This window comes from Panulirus ornatus, chromosome 19, assembly GCF_036320965.1.
Source record: "Panulirus ornatus isolate Po-2019 chromosome 19, ASM3632096v1, whole genome shotgun sequence".
NCBI lineage: Eukaryota > Metazoa > Arthropoda > Malacostraca > Decapoda > Palinuridae > Panulirus > Panulirus ornatus.
This window is the reverse complement of record NC_092242.1, coordinates 27,501,902-27,529,374: the sequence shown is the minus strand read 5'-3', so window position 1 is coordinate 27,529,374 and position 27,473 is coordinate 27,501,902. Positions and strand designations below refer to the sequence as shown.

At 42.0% G+C, this 27,473-nt stretch overlaps 1 protein-coding gene across 1 annotated transcript in view; it reads right to left on the bottom strand.

Moving 5' to 3' along the window:
* Positions 1-27,473, bottom strand: part of muskelin (muskelin 1) — a 512,022-nt gene that overhangs the window by 195,319 nt on the left and 289,230 nt on the right. The window contains exon 8 of the mRNA XM_071674329.1: positions 5,625-5,809. Coding sequence (XP_071530430.1) covers positions 5,625-5,809 — 185 coding nt within the window. The remainder of the gene's footprint in view (positions 1-5,624; positions 5,810-27,473) is intronic.

The window sequence follows — 27,473 nt, the reverse complement described above, 5'->3', positions numbered from 1 at the left end:
TGAATAAGAGTAAGGTTACTAGGTACAGTAGGGTTGAGGGTCAAGTCAATTGGAAGGTAAGTTTGAATGGAGAAAAACTGGAGGAAGTGAAGTGTTTTAGATATCTGGGAGTGGATTTGGCAGCAGATGGAACTATGGAAGCAGAAGTGAATCATAGGGTGGGGGAAGGGGCGAAAATCTAGCAGCCTTGAAGAATGTGTGGAAGTCGAGAACATTATCTCGGAAAGCAGAAATGGGTTTGTTTGAAGGAATTGTGTGTCCAACAATGTTGTATGATTGCAAGGCGTGGACTATGGATAGAGTTGTGCGCAGGAGGGTGGATGTGCTGGAAATGAGATGTTTGAGGACAATATGTGGTGTGAGGTGGTTTGATCGAGTAAGTAACAATAGGGTAAGAGAGATGTGTGGTAATAAAATGAGTGTGGATGAGAGAGCTGAAGAGGGTGTTTTGAAATGGTTTGGTCGCATGGAGAGAATGAGTGAGGAAAGATTGACAAAGAGGATATATGTGTTGGAGGTGGAGGGAACGAGAAGTGGGAGACCAAATTGGAGGTGGAAAGATGGAGTGAAAAACATTTTGAGTGATCAGGGCCTGAACATGCAGGAGGGTGAAAGGCGTGCAAGGAATAGAGTGAATTGGAACGCTGTGGTGTACCAGGGTTGACGTGCTGTCAATGGATTGAACCAGGGCATGTGAAACATCTGGGGTAAACCATGGAAAGTTCTGTCGGGCCTGGATGTGGAAAGGGAGCTGTGGTTTCGGTGCATTATTACATGACAGCTAGAGACTGAGTGTAAACGAATGGGGCCTTTGTTGTCTTTTCCCAGTGCTACCTTGCACACATGAGGGGGGAGGGTGTTGCTATTCCATGTGTGGCGGGGGTGGCGATGGGAATGAATAAAGGCAGACAGTATGAATTATGTACATGGGTATATATCTATATGTCTGTGTGTGTATATATATATATGTATACATTGATATTCATAGTTATGTATATTTGCGTGTGAGGACGTGTATGTATATAGATGTGTATGTGGGTGTGTTGGGCCATTCTTTTGGCTGTTTCCTTGTGATACCTCGCTAACGCGGGAGACAGCGACAAAGCAGAATAAAACTCCGTTGACAGCATGTCGACCCTGGTATACCACATTGTTCAAATTCACTGTATTCCTTGTACGCCTTTCACCCTCCTGCATGTTCAGGCCCCGATCACTCAAAATCTTTTTCACTTCATCTTTCCACCTCCAATTTGGTCTCCCACTTCTCCTCGTTCCCTCCACCTCTTACACATATATCCTCTTTGTCAATCTTTCCTCACTCAATCTCTCCATGTGACCAAACCATTACAAAACACCCTCTCTTAACCACACTTTTTTATTACCACACATCTCTCTTTCCCTTTCATTACTTACTCGAGACACCACCTCACACCACATATTGTCCTCAAACATCTCATTTCCAGCACATCAACCATCCTCTGCACAACTCTATCTATAGCCCACACCTCACAAGCATATAACATTGTTGGAACCACTATTCCTTCAAATATACCTATTTTTGCTTTTCGAGATAACATTCTTGCCTTCTACACATTTTTCAAACACTCCTAGAACTTTTGCCACCTCCCTCACCCTATGAATCTCTTCCACTTTCATGGTCCCATCCACTGCCAAATCCACTCCCAGATAACTAAAACACTTCACTTCCTCCAGTGTTTCTCCAATCAAATGTACCTCCCAATTGACTTGTCCCTTAACCTACTGTACCTAATAACCTTGCTCTTATTCATATTCACTCTCAGCTTTCTTCTTTCTTCTTTCCAAACTCAGTCACCAGTTTCTGCATTTTCTCACACGAATCAGCCAGCAGCGCTGTATCATCAGCCAACAACAACTGACTCACTTCCCAAGCTCTCTCATCCACAACAGACTGCATACTTGCCCCTCTTTCCAAAACTCTTGCATTCACCTCCCTAACATCCCAATCCATAAACAAATCAAACAACCATGGAAACATCACGCACCCCTGCCGAAACCGACATTCACTGAGAACCAATCACCTTCCTCTCTTCCTACACGTATACATGCCTTACTTTTTTTTTTTTTTGCTTTGTCGCTGTCTCCCGCGTTTGCGAGGTAGCGCAAGGAAACAGACGAAAGAAATGGCCCAACCCACCCCCATACACATGTATATACATACGTCCACACACGCAAATATACATCCCTACACAGCTTTCCATGGTTTACCCCAGACGCTTCACATGCCTTGATTCAATCCACTGACAGCACGTCAACCCCGGTATACCACATCGATCCAATTCACTCTATTCCTTGCCCTCCTTTCACCCTCCTGCATGTTCAGGCCCCGATCACACAAAATCTTTTTCACTCCATCCTTCCACCTCCAATTTGGTCTCCCTCTTCTCCTCGTTCCCTCCACCTCCGACACATATATCCTCTTGGTCAATCTTTCCTCACTCATTCTCTCCATGTGCCCAAACCATTTCAAAACACCCTCTTCTGCTCTCTCAACCACGCTCTTTTTATTTCCACACATCTCTCTTACCCTTACGTTACTTACTCGATCAAACCACCTCACACCACACATTGTCCTCAAACATCTCATTTCCAGCACATCCATCCTCCTGCGCACAACTCTATCCATAGCCCACGCCTCGTAACCATACAACATTGTTGGAACCACTATTCCTTCAAACATACCCATTTTTGCTTTCCGAGATAATGTTCTCGACTTCCACACATTTTTCAAGGCTCCCAGAATTTTCGCCCCCTCCCCACCCTATGATCCACATCCGCTTCCACGGTTCCATCCGCTGCCAGATCCACTCCCAGATATCTAAAACACTTCACTTCCTCCAGTTTTTCTCCATTCAAACTCACCTCCCAATTGACTTGACCCTCAACCCTACTGTACCTAATAGCCTTGCTCTTATTCACATTTACTCTTAACTTTCTTCTTCCACACACTTTACCAAACTCAGTCACCAGCTTCTGCAGTTTCTCACATGAATCAGCCACCAGCGCTGTATCATCAGCGAACAACAACTGACTCACTTCCCAAGCTCTCTCATCCCCAACAGACTTCATACTTGCCCCTCTTTCCAAAACTCTTGCATTCACCTCCCTAACAACCCCATCCATAAACAAATTAAACAACCATGGAGACATCACACACCCCTGCCGCAAACCTACATTCACTGAGAACCAATCACTTTCCTCTCTTCCTACACGTACACATGCCTTACATCCTCGATAAAAACTTTTCACTGCTTCTAACAACTTGCCTCCCACACCACATATTCTTAATACCTACCACAGAGCATCTCTATCAACTCTATCATATGTCTTCTCCAGATCCATAAATGCTACATACAAATCCATTTGCTTTTCTAAGTATTTCTCACATACATACTTTAAAGCAAACACCTGATCCACATATCCTCTACCACTTCTGAAACCACACTGCTCTTCCCCAATCTGATGCTCTGTACATGCCTTCACCCTCTTAATCAATACCTTCCCATATAATTTCCCAGGACTACTCAACAAACTTATACCTCTGTAATTTGAGCACTCACCTTTATCCCCTTTGCCTCTGTACAATGGCACTATGCAAGCATTCCGCCAATCCTCAGGCACCTCACCATGAGTCATACATACATTAAATAACCTTACCAACCAGTCAACAACATGGTCACCCCCTTTTTTGATAAATTCCACTGCAATACCATCCAAACCTGCTGACTTGCCGGCTTTCATCTTCCGCAAAGTTTTTACTACCTCTTCTATGTTTACCAAATCATTCTCCCTAACCCTCTCACTTTGCACACCACCTCGACCAAAACACCCTATATCTGCTACTCTGATATGAAACACATTCAAAAAACCTTCAAAATACTCACTCCATCTCCTCACATCACCACTACTTGTTATCACCTCCCCATTAACCCCCTTCACTGATGTTCCCATTTGTTCCCTTGTCTTATGCAATTTATTTACCTCCTTACAAAACATCTTTTTATTCTCCCTAAAATTTAATGATACTCTCTCACTCCAACTCTCATTTGCCCTCTTTTTCACTTCTTGCACCTTTCTCTTGAGCTCCTGCCTCTTTCTTTTATACATCTCCCACTCATTTGCAGTATTTCCCTGCAAAAATCGTCCAAATGCCTCTCTCTTCTCTTTCACTAGTAATCTTACTTCTTCATTCCACCACTCACTACCTTTTCTAATCTGCCCACCTCCCACACTTCTCATCCCATAAGCATCTTTTGCGCAAGCCATCACTGCTTCCCTAAATACATCCCATTCCTCCCCCACTCCCCTTACGTCTTTTGTTCTCACCTTTTTCCATTCTGTACTCAGTCTCTCCTGGTACTTCCTCACACAAGTCTCCTTCCCAAGCTCACTTACTGTCACCACTCTCTCTACCCCAACATTCTCTCTTCTTTTCTGAAAACCTCTACAAATCTTCACCTTAGCCTCCACAAGATAATACTCAGACATCCCTCCAGTTGCACCTCTCAGCACATTAACCTTAACGCGCCGGTCAATTAACATGTAATCCAGTAATGCTCTCTGGCCATCTCTCCTACTTACATATATCTCTTTTTAAGCCAAGCATTTCCAATCATCAGTCCTTTTTCAACGCACAAATCTACAAGCTCTTCACCATTTCCATTTACAACACTGAACACCCCATGTACACCAATCATTCCCTTAACTGCCACATTACTCACCTTTGCATTCAAATCATCCATCACTATAACCCGGTCACGTGCATCAAAACTACTAACACTCACTCATCTGCTCCCAAAACACTTGCCTCTCATGATCTTTCTTCTCATGCCCAGGTGCATATGCACCAATAATCACCCATCTCTCTCCATCCACTTTTAGTTTTACTCCTATCAATCTAGAGTTTACTTTCTTACACTCTATCACATACTCCTACCATGCCTGTTTCAGGAGTAGTGCTACTCCTTCCCTTGCTCTTGTACTCTCACCAACCCCTGACTTTACTCCCAAGACATGCCCAAACCACTCTTCCCCTTTACCCTTGAGCTTCGTTTCACTCAGAGCCAGAACATCCAGTTTCCTTTTCTCAAACATAATACCAATCTCGCCTTTTTTCTCATCTTGGTTACATCCACACACACTTGGACACCTCAGTCTGAGCCTTCGAGGAGGATGAGCCCTCCCCGTGTGACTCCTTCTTCTGTTTCCCCTTTTAGAAAGTTAAAATATAAGGAGGGATGGTTTCTAGCCCCCCGCCCCCATCTCCTTTAGTCGCCTTCTACGACATGTGAGGGTGCTTGAGGACTTCACCTGTCAGAGGTTACATCACAAATGAAAAGGCACCTTTGGTGAGGCTGTATCACTGGAAGCATAGTCTCATCAAAGAAGTTCTCACTCCAAAGGAGTTCACATCTCCCTGCTACTGGAGGTGATGCTGCCTTGGGCTGCAATTGCTTTTAGAAAGAGTTTCTGGGTAATCCCTTGGCTCTTTCCTCATAAGAGGTCCTGAGGTAATTATAAATATAATTATAATTAACTTAAAATTATCTTAAAAGTAATACTTATAAAAAGTAACATTTATATACCCCCCAGCACACCCTTCCCATCTTGAGGGGGTTAGGACACGTCCCCCGAAGACATAAATGATCCGTTTCTCGACATCCATCACCATCTGATGATCAAATATAAGTCGAGGGCCACCCAATGAAGCTGTATCTTCAGTAACGAGAGTCCACTTGTTGTTCTCGATGTCATACATATAAAAGTCACTCTGAGGATAAGATATATTAGGCTTTAATATAACATATGCTACATTAATAATCAATAGGAAAGAAAAGTTATGACATATAAAAGTTACTTTGGGGATGAAAAATGTTAAAGTATAATATAGCATATGTAAAATTCATAACTCAAAGGAAGAAAAGCTATCACATAGAAAAGTCACTATGAGGTTTAGATATGTTAAGTTATAATACATCAAATACTATAAACATAGTTCTTAAGGAAGGAAAGCTAGAAATAGAATGAACAGAATACATGTTAGCAAATCTTAAAACTAAATAAACAGGACACATATGCAGTACTACATACTTTTTCATACATATGTACCACTGAATACCAGAAAAAAAATTCCTTTTGATGTCCACAGAAAAACAAAGAAAGGCAATAAGCATGAATAATAAGAGAAACACCAATAGATTCTTTTTTCTATACTTGATCACCATTTCCTATGTTAGTGAGGAAGTGCCAGGAAACAGAGAAAGAAAGACACATCCACTCACATACAATATACATATATACATGTACACGGACATATACATATACATACATACACTTGAGCAATTGGGGCCTGAACATGCAGGAAGGTGAGAGGTGTGCAAGGAATAGAGTGAATTGGAACAATGTGGTATACCGGGGTCGATGTGCTGTCAATGGACTGAACCAGTGCTTGTGAAATGTCTTGGGTAAACCATGGAAAGGTCTATGGGACCTGGATGTGGATAGGGAGCTGTGGTCTTGGAGCATTACAAAGTAAAGCTAGAGACTGAGTGTTAACAAATGTAGCCTTTTTTTGTCTGTTTTCCTGGTGTTATCTCACTAAAGCTGGGGGTGGTGATGCTGTTTCCTGTGGGGCAGGGTGGTGCAGGGAATGGATGAGGGCAAGCAAGTGTGAATATGTACATAAGTATATATGTATATATCTGAGTAAGTATATGTATGTATATTTGCATAAGTTATGTATATGTATATGTATGTATAAGTACATGTATGTATATATGTATGTACATGAGAGGAGTCTTTCTTCATCTGTTTCCTAGCACTACGTCGTTGATGCGGGAAATGGTGATCAAGTAGAATAATAATAATAATAATAATAATAATAATAATAATAATAATAATAATAATAATAATATACATTTATCATACTTTGTCGCTGTCTCTCGCATTGGCGAGGTAGCGCAAGGAAACACACGCAAGAATGGTCCAACCCACCCACATACACATGTATATACATACGTGTCCACACATGCACATATACATACCTATACATCTCAACGTATACACATATATATACACACAGAGACATATACATATATACACATGGATATAATTCATACTGTCTGCCTTTATTCATTCCCATCACCAACCAGCCACACATGAAATGACAACCCCCTCCCCCTGCAAGTGTGCAAGGTAGCACTAGGAAAAGACAACAAAGGCCACATTCGTTCACACTCAGTCTCTAGCTGTCGTGTAAAATGTACCGAAACCACAGCTCCCATTCCACATCCAGTCAACATAAAACTTTTCATGGTTTACCCCAGACGCTTCACATGCCCTGGTTGAATCCACTGACAGCACATCGTCCAAGGTATACCATGTTGTTCCAATTCACTCTATTCCTTGTACACCTTTCACCCTCCTGCATGTTCAGGCCCCAATCACTCAAAATCTTTTTCACTCCAGCTTTCCACCTCCAATTTGGTCTACCACTTCTCCTTGTTAACTCCACCTCTGACAAATATATCCTCTTTGTCAATCTTTCCTCACTCATTCTCTCATTGTGACCAATCCATTTCAAAACACCCTCTTCTGCTCTCTCAACCACACTCTTTCCATTACCACACATCTCTCTTACCCTTTCATTACTTACTAGATCAAACCACCTCACACACCATACTGTCCTTATAAGTTTCAATTCCAGCACATCCACCCTCCTCCACACAACTCTATCTATAGCCCACGCCTCGCAAGTATATAACATTGTCAAAACCACTATTCCTTCAAATATACCTATTTTTGCTTTCCGAGTTGACGTTCTCGCCTTACACATTTTTTTCAATGGTCCCAGAACTTTCGCCCCCTCCCCCACCATATGACTCACTTCCTCTCCCATGGTTCCATCCACTGCCAAATCCACTCCCAGATATCTAAAACATTTCACTTCCTCCAGTTTTTCTTCATTCAAACTTACCTCCCAATTGACTTGTCCCTCAACCCTACTGTACCTAATAACCTTGCTCTTATTCACATTTACTCTCAGCTTTCTTCTTTCACACACTTTACCAAACTCAGTCACCAGCTTCTGCAGTTTCTCACATGAATCAGCCACCAGCGCCGTATCATCAGCGAACAACAACTGACTCACTTCACAAGCTATCTCATCCACAACAACTTGCATACTTGCCCCTATCTCCATAAGTCTTGCATTCACCTCCCTAACAAACCCATCCATAAACAAATTAAACAACCATGGAGACATCACACAACCCTACTGCAAACCTACATTCACTGAGAACCAATCACTTTCCTCTCTTCCTACTCGTACACATGCCTCACATCCTCGATAAAAACTTTTCACTGTTTCTAACAACTTGCCTCCCACACCATATATTCTTAATACCTTCCACAGAGCATCTCTATCAACTCAACTATCAAATGACTTCTCCTGATCCATAAACGCTACATACAAATCCATTTATTTTTTTAACTTGTATTTTTTTAACTTTCTAAAATGGGAAACAGAAGAAGGAGTCACGCGGGAAGAGCTCATCCTCCTCGAAGGCTCAGATTGGGGTGCCTAAATGTGTGTGGATGTAACCAAGATGTGAAAAAAGGAGAGATACGTAGTATGTTTGAGGAAAGGAACCTGGATGTTTTGGCTCTGAGTGAAACGAAGCTCAAGGGTAAAGGGGAAGAGTGGTTTGGGAATGTCTTGGGAGTAAAGTCAGGGGTTAGTGAGAGGACAAGAGCAAGGGAAGGAGTAGCAGTACTCCTGAAACAGGAGTTGTGGGAGTATGTGATAGAATGTAAGAAAGTAAATTCTCGATTAATATGGGTAAAACTGAAAGTTGATGGAGAGAGATGGGTGATTATCGGTGCATATGCACCTGGGCATGAGAAGAAAGATCATGAGAGGCAAGTGTTTTGGGAGCAGCTGAATGAGTGTGTTAGTGGTTTTGATGCACGAGACTGGGTTATAGAGATGGGTGATTTGAATGCAAAGGTGAGTAATGTGGCAGTTGAGGATATAATTGGAATACATGGGGTGTTCAGTGTTGTAAATGGAAATGGTGAAGAGCTTGTAGATTTATGTGCTGAAAAAGGACTGATGATTGAGAATACCTGGTTTAAAAAGCGAGATATACATAAGTATACTTATGTAAGTAGGAGAGATGGCCAGAGAGCGTTATTGGACTACGTGTTAATTGACAGGCACGCGAAAGAGAGACTTTTGGATGTTAATGTGCTGAGAGGTGCAACTGGAGGGATGTCTGATCATTATCTTGTGGAGGCTAAGGTGAAGATTTGTATGGGTTTTCAGAAAAGAAGAGTGAATGTTGGGGTGAAGAGGGTGGTGAGAGTAAGTGAGCTTGGGAAGGAGACTTGTGTGAGGCAGTACCAGGAGAGACTGAGTACAGAATGGAAAAAGGTGAGAACAATGGAAGTAAGGGGAGTGGGGGAGGAATGGGATGTATTTAGGGAATCAGTGATGGATTGCGCAAAAGATGCTTGTGGCATGAGAAGAGTGGGAGGTGGGTTGATTAGAAAGGGTAGTGAGTGGTGGGATGAAGAAGTAAGAGTAGTAGTGAAAGAGAAGAGAGAGGCATTTGGACGATTGTTGCAGGGAAAAAATGCAATTGAGTGGGAGATGTATAAAAGAAAGAGACTGGAGGTCAAGAGAAAGGTGCAAGAGGTGAAAAAAGGGCAAATGAGAGTTGGGGTGAGAGAGTATCATTAAATTTTAGGGAGAATAAAAAGATGTTCTGGAAGGAGGTAAATAAAGTGCGTAAGACAAGGGAGCAAATGGGAACTTCAGTGAAGGGCGCAAATGGGGAGGTGATAACAAGTAGTGGTGATGTGAGAAGGAGATGGAGTGAGTATTTTGAAGGTTTGTTGAATGTGTTTGATGATAGAGTGGCAGATATAGGGTGTTTTGGTCGAGGTGGTGTGCAAAGTGAGAGGGTTAGGGAAAATGATTTGGTAAACAGAGAAGAGGTAGTAAAAGCTTTGCAGAAGATGAAAGCTGGCAAGGCAGCAGGTTTGGATGGTATTGCAGTGGAATTTATTAAAAAAGGGGGTGACTGTATTGTTGACTGGCTGGTAAAGTTATTTAATGTATGTATGACTCATGGTGAGGTGCCTGAGGATTGGCGGAATGCGTCCATAGTGCCATTGTACAAAGGCAAAGGGGATAAGAGTGAGTGCTCAAATTACAGAGGTATAAGTTTGTTGAGTATTCCTGGTAAATCATATGGGAGGGTATTGATTGAGAGGGTGAAGGCATGTACAGAGCATCAGATTGGGGAAGAGCAGTGTGGTTTCAGAAGTGGTAGAGGATGTGTGGATCAGGTGTTTGCTTTGAAGAATGTATGTGAGAAATACTTAGAAAAGCAAATGGATTTGTATGTAGCATTTATGGATCTGGAGAAGGCATATGATAGAGTTGATAGAGATGCTCTGTGGAAGGTATTAAGAATATATGGTGTGGGAGGCAAGTTGTTAGAAGCAGTGAAAAGTTTTTATCGAGGATGTAAGGCATGTGTACGTGTAGGAAGAGAGGAAAGTGATTGGTTCTCAGTGAATGTAGGTTTGCGGCAGGGGTGTGTGATGTCTCCATGGTTGTTTAATTTGTTTATGGATGGGGTTGTTAGGGAGGTGAATGCAAGAGTTTTGGAAAGAGGGGCAAGTATGAAGTCTGTTGGGGATGAGAGAGCTTGGGAAGTGAGTCAGTTGTTGTTCGCTGATGATACAGCGCTGGTGGCTGATTCATGTGAGAAACTGCAGAAGCTGGTGACTGAGTTTGGTAAAGTGTGTGAAAGAAGAAAGTTAAGAGTAAATGTGAATAAGAGCAAGGTTATTAGGTACAGTAGGGTTGAGGGTCAAGTCAATTGGGAGGTGAGTTTGAATGGAGAAAAACTGGAGGAAGTGAAGTGTTTTAGATATCTGGGAGTGGATCTGGCAGCGGATGGAACCATGGAAGCGGAAGTGGATCATAGGGTGGGGGAGGGGGCGAAAATTCTGGGAGCCTTGAAGAATGTGTGGAAGTCGAGAACATTATCTCGGAAAGCAAAAATGGGTATGTTTGGAGGAATAGTGGTTCCAACAATGTTATATGGTTGCGAGGCGTGGGCTATGGATAGAGTTGTGCGCAGGAGGATGGATGTGCTGGAAATGAGATGTTTGAGGACAATGTGTGGTGTGAGGTGGTTTGATCGAGTAAGTAACGTAAGGGTAAGAGAGATGTGTGGAAATAAAAAGAGCGTGGTTGAGAGAGCAGAAGAGGGTGTTTTGAAATGGTTTGGGCGCATGGAGAGAATGAGTGAGGAAAGATTGACCAAGAGGATATATGTGTCGGAGGTGGAGGGAACGAGGAGAATAGGGAGACCAAATTGGAGGTGGAAAGATGGAGTGAAAAAGATTTTGTGTGATCGGGGCCTGAACATGCAGGAGGGTGAAAGGAGGGCAAGGAATAGAGTGAATTGGAGCGATGTGGTATACCGGGGTTGACGTGCTGTCAGTGGATTGAATCAAGGCATGTGAAGCGTCTGGGGTAAACCATGGAAAGCTGTGTAGGTATGTATATTTGCGTGTGTGGACGTATGTATATACATGTGTATGGGGGTGGGTTGGGCCATTTCTTTCGTCTGTTTCCTTGCGCTACCTCGCAAACGCGGGAGACAGCGACAAAGCAAAAAAAAAAAAAAAAAAAATCCATTTGCTTTTCTAAGTATTTATCACAAACATTCTTCAAAGCAAACACCTAATCCAATCCTCTACCACTTCTGAAACTACACTACTCTTCCCCAATCTGATGCTCTGTGCATGCCTTCACCCTCTCAATCAATACCCTCCCATACAATTTCCCAGGAATACTCAACAAACTTATACCTCTGTAATTTGAGCACTCACCTTTATCCCCTTTGCCTTTGTACAATGGGACTATGCAAGCATTCTGCCAATCCTGAAGCACCTCACCATGAGTCATATGTACATTAAATAACCTTACCAACCAGTCAACAACACAGTCATCCCCTTTTTTTATAAATTCCACCGCAATACCATCCAAACCCTCCGCCCTGCCAGCTTTCATCTTCCGCAAAGCTTTTACTACCTCTTCTCTGTTTACCAAATCATTCTCATTAACCCTCTTACTCTGCACACCAAATCGACCAAAATACCCTATATCTGCAACTCTATCATCAAACATATACATTTATATATTATATTTATTATACTTTGTCGCTGTCTTCCACTTCAGCGAGGTAGCACATGGAAAGAGATGAAAGAATGGCCCAACCTACCCACATACACACATATATATATATATATATATATATATATATATATATATATATATATATATATATATATATATACATATATATATATATATATATATATATATATATATATATATATATATATATATATATATGTCCACACACGGACATATACATACCTATTTATCTCAACAAATACACATATGTATGCACACAGAGACATATACATATATACACATGTATATAATTCATACTGTCTGCCCTTATTCGTTCGCGTCGCCAACCAGCCGCACATGAAATGACACCCCCCCCCGCAAGTGCGCGAGGTAGCACTAGGAAAAGACAACAGAGGCCACATTCGTTCACACTCAGTCTCTAATTGTCGTGTAAAATACACCGAAACCACAGCTCCCATTCCACATCCAGTCAACATAAAATTTTCCATGGTTTACCCCAGACGCTTCACATGCCCTGGTTAAATCCATTGACAGCACATCGTCCAAGGTATACCACATCGTTCCAATTCACTCTATTCCTTGCACGCCTTTCACCCTCCTGCAAGTTCAGGCCCCAATCACTCAAAATCTTTTTCACTCCAGCTTTCCACCTCCAATTTGGTCTCCTGCTTCTCCTTGTTCCCTCCACCACTGACACATATATCCTCTTTGTCAATCTTTCCTCACTCACTCTCTCCATGCGACCGAACCATTTCAAAATACCCTTTTCTGCTCTCTCAAAAAAACTCTTTCCATTACCACACATCTCTCTTACCCTTTCATTACTTACTCGATCAAACCACCTCACACCACATACGGTCCTTATAAATCTCATTTCCAGCACATCCACCCTCCTCCACACAACTCTATCTATAGCCCACACCTGGCAACTATATAACATTGTCAAAACCATTATTCCTTCAAACATACCTATTCTTGCTTTCCGAGATGACATTCTCACCTTCCACACTTTTTTTCAATGGTCCCAGAACTTTCGCCCCCTCCCCCACCATATGACTCACTTCCGCTTCCATGGTTCCATCCGCTGCCAAATCCACTCCCAGATATCTACAACACTTCACTTCCTCCAGTTTTTCTTCATTCAAACTTACCTCCCAATTGACTTGTCCCTCAACCCTACTGTACCTAATAACTTTGCTCTTATTCACATTTACTCTCAGCTTTCTTCTTTCACACACTTTACCAAACTCAGTCACCAGCTTCTGCAGTTTCTCACACGAATCAGCCACCAGCGCTGTATCATCAGCGAACAACAACTGACTCACCTCCCAACCTCTCTCATCCACAACAACTTGCATACTTGCCCCTCTCTCCAAAAGTCTTGCATTCACCACCCTAAAACCCCATCCATAAACAAATTAAACAACCATGGAGACATCATGCACCCTGTCGCAAACCGACATTCACAGATAACCAATCACTTTCTTCTCTTCCTACTCGTACACATGCCTTACATCCTCGATAAAAACTTTTCACTGTTTCTAACAACTTGCCTCCCACACCATATATTCTTAATACCTTTCACAGAGCATCTCTATCAACTCAACTCTCAAATGACTTCTCCTGATCCATAAATGCTACATACAAATCCATTTGCTTTTCTAAGTATTTATCACATACATTCTTCAAAGGAAACACCTGATCCAATCCTCTACAACTTCTGAAACTACACTACTCTTCCCCAATATGATGCTCTGTACATGCCTTCACCCTCTCAATCAATACCCTCCCATTCAATTTCCCAGGAATACTCAACAAACTTATACCTCTGTATTTTGAGCACTCACCTTTACCCCCTTTGCCTTTGTACAATGGCACTATGCAAGCATTCTGCCAATCATGAAGCACCTCACCATGAGTCATATGTACATTAAATAACCTTAACAACCAGTCAACAACAGAGTCACCTTTTTTTTATAAATCCCACCGCAATATCATCCAAACCATCCGCCCTGCTGGCTTTCATCTTCCACAAAGCTTTTACTACCTCTTCTCTGTTTACCAAATCATTCTCCTTAACCCTCTCACTCTGCACACCAAATCGACCAAAACACCCTATATCTGCAATTCTATCATCAAACATATACGTTTATATATTATATTTATTACACTTTGTCGCTGTCTCTCGCTTTAGCGAGGTAGCACATGGAAACAGATGAAAGAATGGCCCAACCCATCCACATACATATGTATAAACATACATGTCCACACACGCACATATACAAACCTATAAATCACAATGTATACATATATATGCACACACAGACATATACATAGATACACATGTACATAATTCATACTGTCTGCCCTTATTCATTCCCGTTGCCACCCCACCATACATGAAATGACATCACCCTCCCCCCGCATATGCACGAGGTAGCACTAGGAAAAGGCAACATAGGCCTCATTCATTCACACTCAGTTTCTAGCTCTCATGTATAATGCACCAAAACCACAGCTCCCATTCCACATCCAGTCAACATAAAGCTTTCCATGGTTTACCGCACACGTTTCACATGCCCTGGTTCAATCCATTGACAGAACGTCAAACCCTGGTATACTACATCGTTCCAATTCACTCTATTCCTTGAACGCCTTTCACCCTCCTGCATGTTCAGGCCCCAATCACCCAAAATCTTTTTCACTAATTTCCACCTCCAATTTGGTCTCCCACTTCTCCTCATTCCCTCTAACTCTGACACATATATCCTCTTTGTCAATCTTTCCTCACTCATTCCCTTTATGTGACCAAACCATTTCAAACCACCCTCTTCTGCTCTCTCTACAATACTCTTTTTATTACCACACATCTCTCTTTCCCTTTCATTACTTACTCAATCAAACCACCTCGCATCACATATTGTCCTCAAACATCTCATTTCCAACACATCCACCCTCCTCCGCACAACTCTATCTATAGCCCACGCCTCGAAACCAAATAACATTGTTGGAGCCACTATCCCTTCAAACATACCCACATACCCATTTTTGCTTTCAGTGATAATGTTCTTGCCTTCCACACATTTTTCAACACTCCCAGAACTTTTGCTACCTCCCCACCCCAAGACTCACTTCTGCTTCCATGGTTCCATCCACTGCCAAATCCATTCCCAGATATCTAAAACACTTCGATTCCTCCAGTTTTTCTACAATCAAACGTACCTCCCAAATGACTTGGCCCTCAACCCTACTGCACCTAATAACCTTGCTCTTATTCACATTCACTCTCAGCTTTCTTCTTTCACACACTTTACCAAACTCAGTCATCAGTTTCTGCATTCACTGAGAACCAATCAATTTCCTCTCTTCCTACACGTACACATGCTTTACATCCTCGATAAAAACTTTTCACTGCTTCTAACAACTTGCCTCCCACACCATATATTCTTAATACCTTCCACAGAGCATCTCTATCAACTCTATCATATGCCTTCTCCAGATCCATAAATGCTACATACAAATCCATTTGCTTTTCTAAGTATTTCTCACATACATTCTTCAACGCAAACACCTGATCTACACATCCTCTACCACTTCTGAAACCACACTGCTCTTCCCCAATCTGATGCTCTGTACATGCCTTCACCCTCCAATCAATACCCTCCCATATGATTTACCAGGAATACTCAACAAACTTATACCTCTGTAATTTGAGCACTCACTCTTATCCCCTTTGCCTTTGTACAATGGCACTATGCACGCATTCCGCCAATCCTCAGGCACCTCACCATGAGCCATACATACATTAAATAACCTTACCAACCAGTCAACAATACAGTCACCCCCTTTTTTAATAAATTCCACTGCAATACCATCCAAACCTGCTGCCTTGCCGGCTTTCATCTTCCGCAAAGCTTTTACTACCTCTTCTCTGTTTACCAAATCATTTTCCCTAACCCTCTCACTTTGCACATAACCTCGACCAAAACACCCTATATCTGCCACTCTATCATCAAACACATTCAACAAACCTTCAAAATACTCACCCCATCTACTTCTCACATCACCACTACTTGTTATCCCCTCCCCATTTGCGCCCTTCACTGAAGTTCCCATTTGCTACCTTGTCTTACGCACTTTATTTACCTCCTTCAGAACATCTTTTTATTCTCCCTAAAATTTATATTTATATATATATATATATATATATATATATCTTTTTCTTTTTTTTAAACTATTCGCCATTTCCCGCGTTAGCGAAGGTAGCGTTAAGAACAGAGGACTGGGCCTTTTTCGGAATATCCTCACCTGGCCCCCTCTGTTCCTTCTTTTGGAGAAAAAAAAAAAAAAAACGAGAGGGGAGGATTTCCAGCCCCCCGCTCCCTCCCCTTTTAGTTGCCTTCTACGACACGCAGGAAATACGTGGGAAGTATTCTTAATCCCCTATCCCCAGGGATAATATATATATATATATATATATATATATATATATATATATATATATATATATATATATATATATATATATTTTTTTTTTTTTTGCTTTGTCACTGTCTCCCGCGTTTGCAAGGTAGCGCAAGGAAACAGACGAAAGAAATGGCCCAACCCACCCCCATACACATGTATATACATACGTCCACACACGCAAATATACATACCTACACAGCTTTCCATGGTTTACCCCAGACGCTTCACATGCCTTGATTCAATCCACTGACAGCACGTCAACCCCGGTATACCACATCGCTCCAATTCATTCTATTCCTTGCCCTCCTTTCACCCTCCTGCATGTTCAGGTCCCGATCACACAAAATCTTTTTCACTCCATCTTTCAACCTCCAATTTGGTCTGCCTCTTCTCCTCGTTCCCTCCACCTCCGACACATATATCCTCTTGGTCAATCTTTCCTCACTCATTCTCTCCATGTGACCAAACCATTTCAAAACACCCTCTTCTGCTCTCTCAACCACGCTCTTTTTATTTCCACACATCTCTCTTATCCTTACGTTACTTACTCAATCAAACCACCTCACACCACACATTGTCCTCAAACATCTCATTTCCAGCACATCCATCCTCCTGCGCACAACTCTATCCATAGTCCACGCCTCGCAACCATACAACATTGTTGGAACCACTATTCCTTCAAACATACCCATTTTTGCTTTCCAAGATAATGTTCTCGACTTCCACACATTCTTCAAGGCTCCCAGAATTTTCGCCCCCTCCCCTACCCTATGATCCACTTCCGCTTCCATGGTTCCATCCGCTGCCAGATCCACTCCCAGATATCTAAAACACTTCACTTCCTCCAGTTTTTCTCCATTCAAACTCACCTCCCAATTGACTTGACCCTCAACCCTACTGTACCTAATAACCTTGCTCTTATTCACATTTACTCTTAACTTTCTTCTTTCACACACTTTACCAAACTCAGTCACCAGCTTCTGCAGTTTCTCACATGAATCAGCCACCAGCGCTGTATCATCAGCGAACAACAACTGACTCACTTCCCAAGCTCTCTCATCCCCAACAGACTTCATACTTGCCCCTCTTTCCAAAACTCTTGCATTCACCTCCCTAACAACCCCATCCAAAAACAAATTAAACAACCATGGAGACATCACACACCCCTGCCGCAAACCTACATTCACTGAGAACCAATCACTTTCCTCTCTTCCTACACGTACACATGCCTTACATCCTCGATAAAAACTTTTCACTGCTTCTAACAACTTGCCTCCCACACCATATATTCTTAATACCTTCCACACAGCATCTCTATCAACTCTATCATATGCCTTCTCCAGATCCATAAATGCTACATACAAATCCATTTGCTTTTCTAAGTATTTCTCACATACATTCTTCAAAGTAAACACCTGATCCACACATCCTCTACCACTTCTGAAACCACACTGGGGATAGGGGAGAAAGAATACTTCCCACGTATTCCCTGCGTGTCGTAGAAGGCGACTAAAAGGGGAGGGAGCAAGGGGCTGGAAATCCTCCCCTCTCTTTTTTTTTTTTAATTTTCCAAAAGAAGGAACAGAGAAGGGGGACAGGTGAGGATATTCCCTCAAAGGCCCAGTCCTCTGTTCTTAATGCTACCTCGCTAACGCTGGAAATGGCAAATAGATTGAAAGAAAAGAAATATATATATATATATATATATATATAGTATTATCCCTGGGGATAGGGGAGAAAAAATACTTCCCACGTATTCCCTGCGTGTCGTAGAAGGCGACTAAAAGGGGAGGGAGCAGGGTGCTGGAAATCCTCCCCTCTCGTTTCTTTTTACTTTTTTTTTTCTTTTTCCAAAAGAAGGGACAGAGAAGGGGGCCAGGTCAGGATATTCCCTCAAAGGCCCAGTCCTCTGTTCTTAACGCTACCTCGCTAATGCGGGAAATGGCAAATAGTTTGAAAGATATATATATATATATATATATATACATATATAAAAAAAAATATATATATATATATATATATATATATATATATATATATATATATATATATATATATATATATACATATATATATATATATATATATATATATATATATATATGGGGTTGTTAGGGACGTGTATGCAAGAGTTTTGGAAAGAGGGGCAAGTATGAAGTCAGTTGGGGATGAGAGAGCTTGGGAAGTGAGTCAGTTGTTGTTCGCTGATGATACAGCGCTGGTGGCTGATTCATGTGAGAAACTGCAGAAGCTGGTGACTGAGTTTGGTAAAGTGTGTGAAAGAAGAAAGTTAAGAGTAAATGTGAATAAGAGCTAGGTAATTAGGTACAGTAGGGTTGAGGGTCAAGTCAATTCGGAGGTAAGTTTGAATGGAGAAAAACTGGAGGAAGTAAAGTGTTTTAGATATCTGGGAGTGGATCTGGCAGCAGATGGAACCATGGAAGCAGAAGTGGATCATAGGGTGGGGGAGGGGGCGAAAATCCTGGGAGCCTTGAAGAATGTGTGGAGGTCGAGAACATTATCTCGGAAAGCAAAAATGGGTATGTTTGAAGGAATGGTGGTTCCAACAATGTTGTATGGTTGCGAGGCGTGGGCTATGGATAGAGTTGTGCGCAGGAGGGTGGATGTGCTGGAAATGAGATGTCTGAGGACAATGTGTGGTGTGAGGTGGTTTGATTGAGTAAGTAACGTAAGGGTAAGAGAGATGTGTGGAAATAAAAAGAGCGTGGTTGAGAGAGCAGAAGAGGGTGTTTTGAAATGGTTTGGGCACATGGAGAGAATGAGTGAGGAAAGATTGACCAAGAGGATATATGTGTCAGAGGTGGAGGGAACGAGTAGAAGTGGGAGACCAAATTGGAGGTGGAAAGATGGAGTGAAAAAGATTTTGTGTGATCAGGGCCTGAACATGCAGGAGGGTGAAAGGAGGGCAAGGAATAGAGTGAATTGGATCGATGTGGTATACCGGGGTTGACGTGCTGTCAGTGGATTGAATCAGGGCATGTGAAACGTCTGGGGTAAACCATGGAAAGCTGTGTAGGTATGTATATTTGCGTGTGTGGACGTATGTATATACATGTGTATGGGGGTGGGTTGGGCCATTTCTTTCGTCTGTTTCCTTGCGCTACCTCGCAAACGCGGAAGACAGCGATAAAGCAAGAAAAAGAAAAAAAAAAAATATATATATATATATATATATCTTTCTTTCAAACTATTCGCCATTTCCCGCATTAGCGAGGTGGCGTTAAGAACAGAGGACTGGGCCTTGAGGGAATACCCTCACCTGGCCCAATTCTCTGTTCCTTCTTTTGGAAAATTAAAAAAAAACGAGAGGGGAGGATTTCCAGCCCCCCCGCTCCCTCCCCTTTTAGTCGCCTTCTACGACACGCAGGGAATACGTGGTAAGTATTCTTTCTCCCCTATCCCCAGGGATATATATATATATATATATATATATATATATATATATATATATATATATATATATATATATATATGTTGAGATATATATGTACGTATATTTGAGTGTGTGGACTAGTATGTATACATGTGTATGTGGGTGGGTTGGGCCATTCTTCCATCTGTTTCCTTGCACTTCCTTGCTAATCCGGGAGACAGCGACAAAGCAAAATAAATTAATAAATGAATATATGGCTTGAGAAGCGTGGGAAGTAGGCAGATTAGAAAGGGTAGTGAGTGGTGGGATGAAGAAGTAAGATTATTAGTGAAAGAGAAGAGAGAGGCATTTGGACGATTATTGCAGGGAAATAATGCAAATGACTGGGAGATGTATAAAAGAAAGAGGCAGGAGGTCAAGAGAAAGGTGCAAGAGGTGAAAAAGAGGGCAAATTAGAGCTGAGGTGAGAGAGTATCATGAAATTTTAGGGAGAATAAAAAGATGGTTTGGAAGGAGGTAAACAAAGTGCATAATACAAGGGAATATATGGAAACATCAGTGAAGGGGCAATTGGTGAGGTGATAACAAGTATTGGTGATGTGAGAAGGAGATGGAGTGAGTATTTTAACGGTTTCTTGAACGTGTTTGATGAGAGAGTGGCAGATATAGGGTGTTTTGGTTGAGGTATTTGGAAAGTGAGAGGGTTAGGGAGAATGATTTGGTAAACAGAGAAGAGATAGTAAAAGCTTTGCAGAAGATGAAAGCCGGCAAGGCAGCGGGTTTGGATGGGATTGCAGTGGGATTTATTAAAAAATGGTGTGACTGTGTTGTTGACTGGTTGGCAAGGTAATTTAATGTATGTATGACTCATAGTTAGGTGCTTAAGGATTGGGGGAGTGCTTCCATAGTGCCATTGTACAAAGGCAAAGGGGATAAAGGTGAGCGCTCAAATTACAGAGGTATAAGTTTGTTGAGTATTCCTGGTAAATTATATGGGAGGGTATTGATTGAGAGGGTGAAGGCATGTACAGAGCATCAGATTGGGGAAGAGTAGTGTGGTTTCAGAAGTGGTAGAGGATGTGTGGATAAGGTGTTTGCTTTGAAGAATGTATGTGAGAAATACTTAGAAAAGCAAATGGATTTGTATGTAGCATTTATGTAGATCTGGAGAAGGCATATGATAGAGTTGATAGTGATGCTCTGTGGTAGGTATTAAGAATATATGGTGTGGGAGGTGTTAGATGTAGTGAAAAGTTTTTACAAATGATGTAAGGCATGTGTACGAGGAGGAAGAGAGGAAAGTGATTGGGTCTCAGTGAATGTCGGTTTGCGACAGGGGTGTGTGATGTCTCCATGGTTGTTTAATTTATTTATGGATGGGGTTGTTGGGGAGGTGAATGCAAGACTTTTGGAGAGAGGGGGGGCAAGTGTGCAGTCTGTTGGGGATGAAAGAGGTTGGAAAGTGAGTCAGTTGTTGGTAGCTGATGATACAGCGCTGGTGGCTGATTCATGTGAGAAACTGCAGAAGCTGGTGACTGAGTTTGGTAAAGTGTGTGAAAGAAGAAAGTTAAGAGTAAATGTGAATAAGAGCAAGTTTATTAGGTACAGTAGGGTTGAGGGTCAAGTCAATTCGGAGGTAAGTTTGAATGAAGAAAAACTGGAGGAAGTAAAGTGTTTTAGATATCTGGGAGTAGATCTGGCAGCGGATGGAACCATGGACGCGGAAGTGAATCATAGGGTGGGGGAGGGGGTGAAAATCCTGGGAGCCTTGAAGAATGTGTGGAAGTCGAGAACATTATCTCAGGAAGCAAAAATGGGTATGTTTGAAGGAATAGTGGTTCCAACAATGTTGTATGGTTGCGAGGCATGGGCTATGAATAGAGTTGTGCGCAGGAGGGTGGATGTGCTGGAAATGAGATGTTTGAGGACAATGTGTGGTGTGAGGTGGTTTGATCGAGTAAGTAATGTAAGGGTAAGAGAGATGTGTGGAAATAAAAAGAGCGTGGTTGAGAGAGCAGAAGAGGGTGTTTTGAAATGGTTTGGGCACATGGAGAGAATGAGTGAGGAAAGATTGACCAAGAGGATATATGTGTTGGAGGTGGAGGGAACGAGAAGTGGGAGACCAAATTGGAGGTGGAAAGATGGAGTTAAAAAGATTTTGTGTGATCGGGGCCTTTATTCATTCCCATCGCCACCCCGCCACACATGAAATAACAGCCCCCTCCCCCTGCATGTGCGTGAGGTAGCACTAGGAAAAGACAAGAAAGGCCACATTCGTTCACACTCAGTCTCTAGCTGTCACGTACAGTGCACTGAAACTACAGCTTCCTTTCCACATCCAGGCCCAACAGAACTTTCCATGGTTTACCCCAGACGCTTCACACGCACTAGTTAAATCCACTGACAGCACGTCGACCCCAGTATACCACATCAATCCAATTCACTCTAATCCTTGCATGCATTTCACCCTCCTGCATGTTCAGGCCCCAATCATCCAAAATCTTTTTTACTCCATCTTTCCAGCTCCAATTTGGTCTCCCACTTCTCATTCCCTCCACCTCTGAAATATATACCCTCTTGGTCAAATTTTCCTCACTCATTCTCTCCATGTGACCAAACCATTTCAAAAAGTCAGGGGTTAGTGAGAGGACAAGAGCAAGGGAAGGAGTAGCCTTACTCCTGAAACAGGAGTGGTGGGAGTATGTTAGAGAGTGCAAAAAAGTAAACTCTAGATTGATATGGGTAAAACGGAAAGTGGATGGAGAGAGATGGGTAATCACCCATCTCTCTCCATCCATATGCACCTGGGCATGAGAAGAAAGATCATGAGAGGCAAGTGTTTTGGGAGCAGCTGAATGAGGGTGTTAGTGGTTTTGATGCACGAGACCGGGTTATAGTGATGGGTGATTTGAATGCAAAGGTGAGTAATGTGGCAGTTGAGGGAATAATTGGTATACATGGGGTGCTTAGTGTTGTAAATGGAAATGGTGAAGAGCTAGTAGAATTATGTGCTGAAAAAGGACTGGTGATTGGGAATACCTGCTTTAAAAAGAGAGATATACATAAGTATCGTATGTAAGTAGGAGAGATGGCCAGAGAGAGTTATTGGATTACGTGTTAATTGATAGGTGCGTGAGAGACTTTTGGATGTTAATGTACTGAGAGGTGCAACTTGAGGAGTGACTGATCAATATCTTGTGGATGCAAAGGTAAAGATTTGTAGAGGTTTTCACAAAAGAAGAGAGAATGTTGGTGTGAAGAGAGTGGTGAGAGTAAGTGAGCTTGGGAAGGAGACTTGTGTGAGGAAGTGCCAGGAGAAACTGAGTACAGAATGGAAAAAGGTGAGAACAAAGGAGGTAAGGGGAGGGGGGAGGAATGGGATGTATTTAGGGAAGCAGTGATGGCTTGCACAAAAGATGATTGTGGCATGAGAAGCATGGAAGGTAGGCAGATTAGATAGTTAGTGAGTGGTGGAATAAAGAAGTAAGATTATTAGTGAAAGAGAGGAGAGAGGCATTTGGACAATTTTTGCAAGGAAATAAAGCAAATGACTGGGAGATGTACAAAAGAAAGAGGCAGGAGGTCAAGAAAAAGGTGCAAGAGGTGAAAAAGATGGAATGAGAGTTGGGGTGAGAGAGTATCATTAAATTTTAGGGAGAATAATAAGATGTTTTGGAGGGAGGTATATAAAGTGCGTAAGACAAGGGAACAAATGGGAACTTCAGTGAAGGGGGCTAATGGGGAGGTGATAACAAGTAGTGGTGATGTGAGAAGGAGATAGAGTGAGTATTTTCAAGGTTTGTTGAATGTGTTTGATGATAGAGTGGCAGATGTAGGGTGTTTTGGTCGAGGTGGTGTGCAAAGTGAAAGGGTTAGGGAAAATGATTTGGTAAACAGAGAAAAGGTAGTAAAAGCTTTGCGGAAGATGAAAGCCGGCAAGGCAGCGGGTTTGGATGGTATTGCAGTGGAATTTATTAAAAAAGGGGATGACTGTACTGTTCACTAGTTGGTAAAATTATCTAATGTATGTATGTCTCATGGAGAGGTGCCTGAGGATTGGCGGAATGCTTGCATAGTGCCATTGAACAAAGGCAAAGGGGATAAGAGTGAGTGCTCAAATTACAGAGGTATACGTTTGTTGAGTATTCCTGGTAAATTATATGGGAGGGTATTAATTGAGAGGATGAAGGCATGTACAGAGCATCAGATTGAGGAAGAGCAGTGTGGTTTCAGAAGTGGTAGAGGATGTGTGGATCAGGTGTTTGCTTTGAAGAATGTGTGTGAGAAATACTTAGAAAAGCAAATGGAATTGTATGTAGCATTTATGGATCTGGAGAAGGCATATGATAGAGTTGATAGAGATGCTCTGTGGAAGGTATTAAGAATATATGGTGTGGGAGGCACGTAGTTAGAAGCAGTGAAAAGTTTTTATCGAGGATGTAAGGCATGTGTGCGTGTAGGAAGAAAGGAAAGTGATTGGTTCTCAGTGATTGTACGTTTGCGGCAGGGGTGTGTGATGTCTCCATGGTTCTTTAATCTGTTTATGGATGGGGTTGTCAGGGAGGTGAATGCAAGAGTTTTGAAAAGAGGGGCAAGTATGCAGTCTGTTGTGGATGAGAGAGCTTGGGAAGTCAGTTGTTGTTCGCTGATGATACAGCACTGGTGGCTGATTTGTGTGAGAAACTGCAGAAGCTGGTGGCTGATTTGTGTGAGAAACTGCAGAAGCTGGTGGCTAAGTTTGTTAAAGTGTGTGAAAGAAGAAAGCTGAGAGTAAATGTGAATAAGAGCAAGGTTATTAGATACAGTAGGGTTGAGGGACAAGTCAATTGGGAGGTAAGTTTGAATAGAGAAAACCTGGAGGAAGTGAAGTGCTTTAGATATCTGGGAGTGGATTTGGCAGCAGATGGAACCATGGAAGCGGATGTGAAACATAGGGTGGGGAGGGGGTGAAAGTTCTGGGAGCGCTGAAGAATGTGTGGAAGACGAGAAAATTATCTTGGAAAGCAAATATGGGTATGTTTGAAGGAATAGTGGTTCCAACAATGTTATATGGTTGCGAGGCGTGGGCTATGGATAGAGTTGTGCGCAGGAGGGTGGATGTGCTGGAAATGAGATGTTTGAGGACAGTATGTGGTGTGATGTGGTTTGATTGAGTAAGTAATGATAGACTAAGAGAGATGTGTGGTAATAAAAAGAGTGTGGTTGAGAGAGCAGAAGAGGGTGTTTTGAAATGATTTGGTCACATGGAGAGAATGAGTGAGGAAAGATTGACCAAGAAGATATATGTGTCAGAGGTGGAGGGAACAAGAAGTGGGAGACCATTCTGGAGGTGGAAAGATGGAGTGAAAAAGATTTTGAGTAATCAGGGCCTGAACATGCAAGAGGGTGAAAGGCGTGCAAGGAATAGAGTGAATTGGAATGATGTGGTATAACGGGGTCAACGTGCTGTCAATGGATTGAACCAGGGCATGTGAAGCGTCTGGGGTAAACCATGGAAAGTTCTCTGGGGCCTGGTTGTGGAAAGGGAGCTGTGGTTTTGGTGCATTATTACATGACAGCCAGAGAAAAATGTGAACGAATGTGGCCTTTGTTGTATTTTCCTAGCGCTACCTCACGCACATGAAGGGGAGGGGGTTGTTATTTTATGTGAGGCGGGGTGGCAATGGGAATGAATAAAGGCAGACAGTATGAATTATGTACGTGTGTATATATATATAAATATATATATATATATATATATATATATATATATATATATATATATATATATATATATATATATATTTTTTTTTTTTTTTTTCAAACTATTCGCCATTTCCCGCGTTAGCGAGGTAGCGTTAAGAACAGAGAACTGGGCCATTGAGGGAATATCCTCACCTGGCCCCCTTCTCTGTTCCTTCTTTTGGAAAAAAAAAAAAAAAAAAAAGAAAAAAAAAAATTGAGAGGGGAGGATTTCCAGCCCCCCGCTCCCTTCCCTTTTAGTCGCCTTCTACGACACGCAGGGAATATGTGGGAAGTATTCTTTCTCCCCTATCCCCAGGGATAATATATATATATATATATATATATATATATATATATATATATATATATATATATATATACGTTGAGATATATAGGTATGTATATTTGCAAAGGTGAGTAATGTGGCAGTTCAGGGAATAATTGGTATACATGGAGTGTTCAGTGTTGTAAATGGAAATGGTGAAGAGCTTGTAGATTTATGCGCTGAAAAAGGACTGGTGATTGGGAATACCTGGTTTAAAAAGCGAGATATACATAAGTATACATATGTAAGTAGGAGAGATGGCCAGAGAGCGTTATTGGATTACGTGTTAATTGATAGACGCACGAAAGAGAGACTTTTGGATGTTAATGTGCTGAGAGGTGCAACTGGAGGGATGTCTGATCATTATCTTGTGGAAGCAAAGGTGAAGATTTGTGTGGGTTTTCAGAAAAGAAGAGAGAATGTTGGGGTGAAAAGAGTGGTGAGAGTAAGTGAGCTTGGGAAGGAGACTTGTGTGAGGAAGTACCAGGAGAGAATGAGTACAGAATAGAAAAAGGTGAGAACAAAGGAGGTAAGGGGAGTGGGGGAGGAATGGGATGTATTTAGGGAAGCATTGATGGCTTGCACAAAAGATGCTTGTGGCATGAGAAGCGTGGGAGGTAGGTTGATTAGAAAAGGCAGTGAGTGGTGGGATGAAGAAGTAAGTTTATTAGTGAAAGAGAAGAGAGAGGCATTTGAACGATTTTTCCAGGGAAAAATGCGAATGAGTGGGAGAGGTATAAAAGAAAGAGGCAGGAGGTCAAGAGAAAGGTGCAAGAGGTGAAAAAGAGGGCAAATGAGAGTTGGGGTGAGAGAGTATCATTAAATTTTAGGGAGAGTAAAAAGATGTTTTGGAAGGAGGTAAATAAAGTGCGTAAGACAAGAGAGCAAATGGGAACTCCGGTGAAGGGGGCTAATGGGGAGGTGATAACAAGTAGTGGTGATGTGAGAAGGAGGTGGAGTGAGTATTTTGAAGGTTTGTTGAACGTGTTTGATGATAGAGTGGCAGATGTGGGGTGTTTTGGTCGAGGTGGTGTGCAAAGTGAGAGGGTTAGGGAGAATGATTTGGTAAACAGAGAAAAGGTAGTAAAAGCTTTGCGGATGATGAAAGCCGGCAAGGCAGTGAGTTTGGATGGTATAGCAGTGGAATTTATTGAAAAAGGGGGTGACTGTATTGTTGACTGGTTGGTAAGGTTATTTAATATATGTATGATTCATGGTGAGGTGCCTGAGGATTGGTGGAACGCTTGCATAGTGCCCTTGTACAAAGGTAAACGGGACAAAGG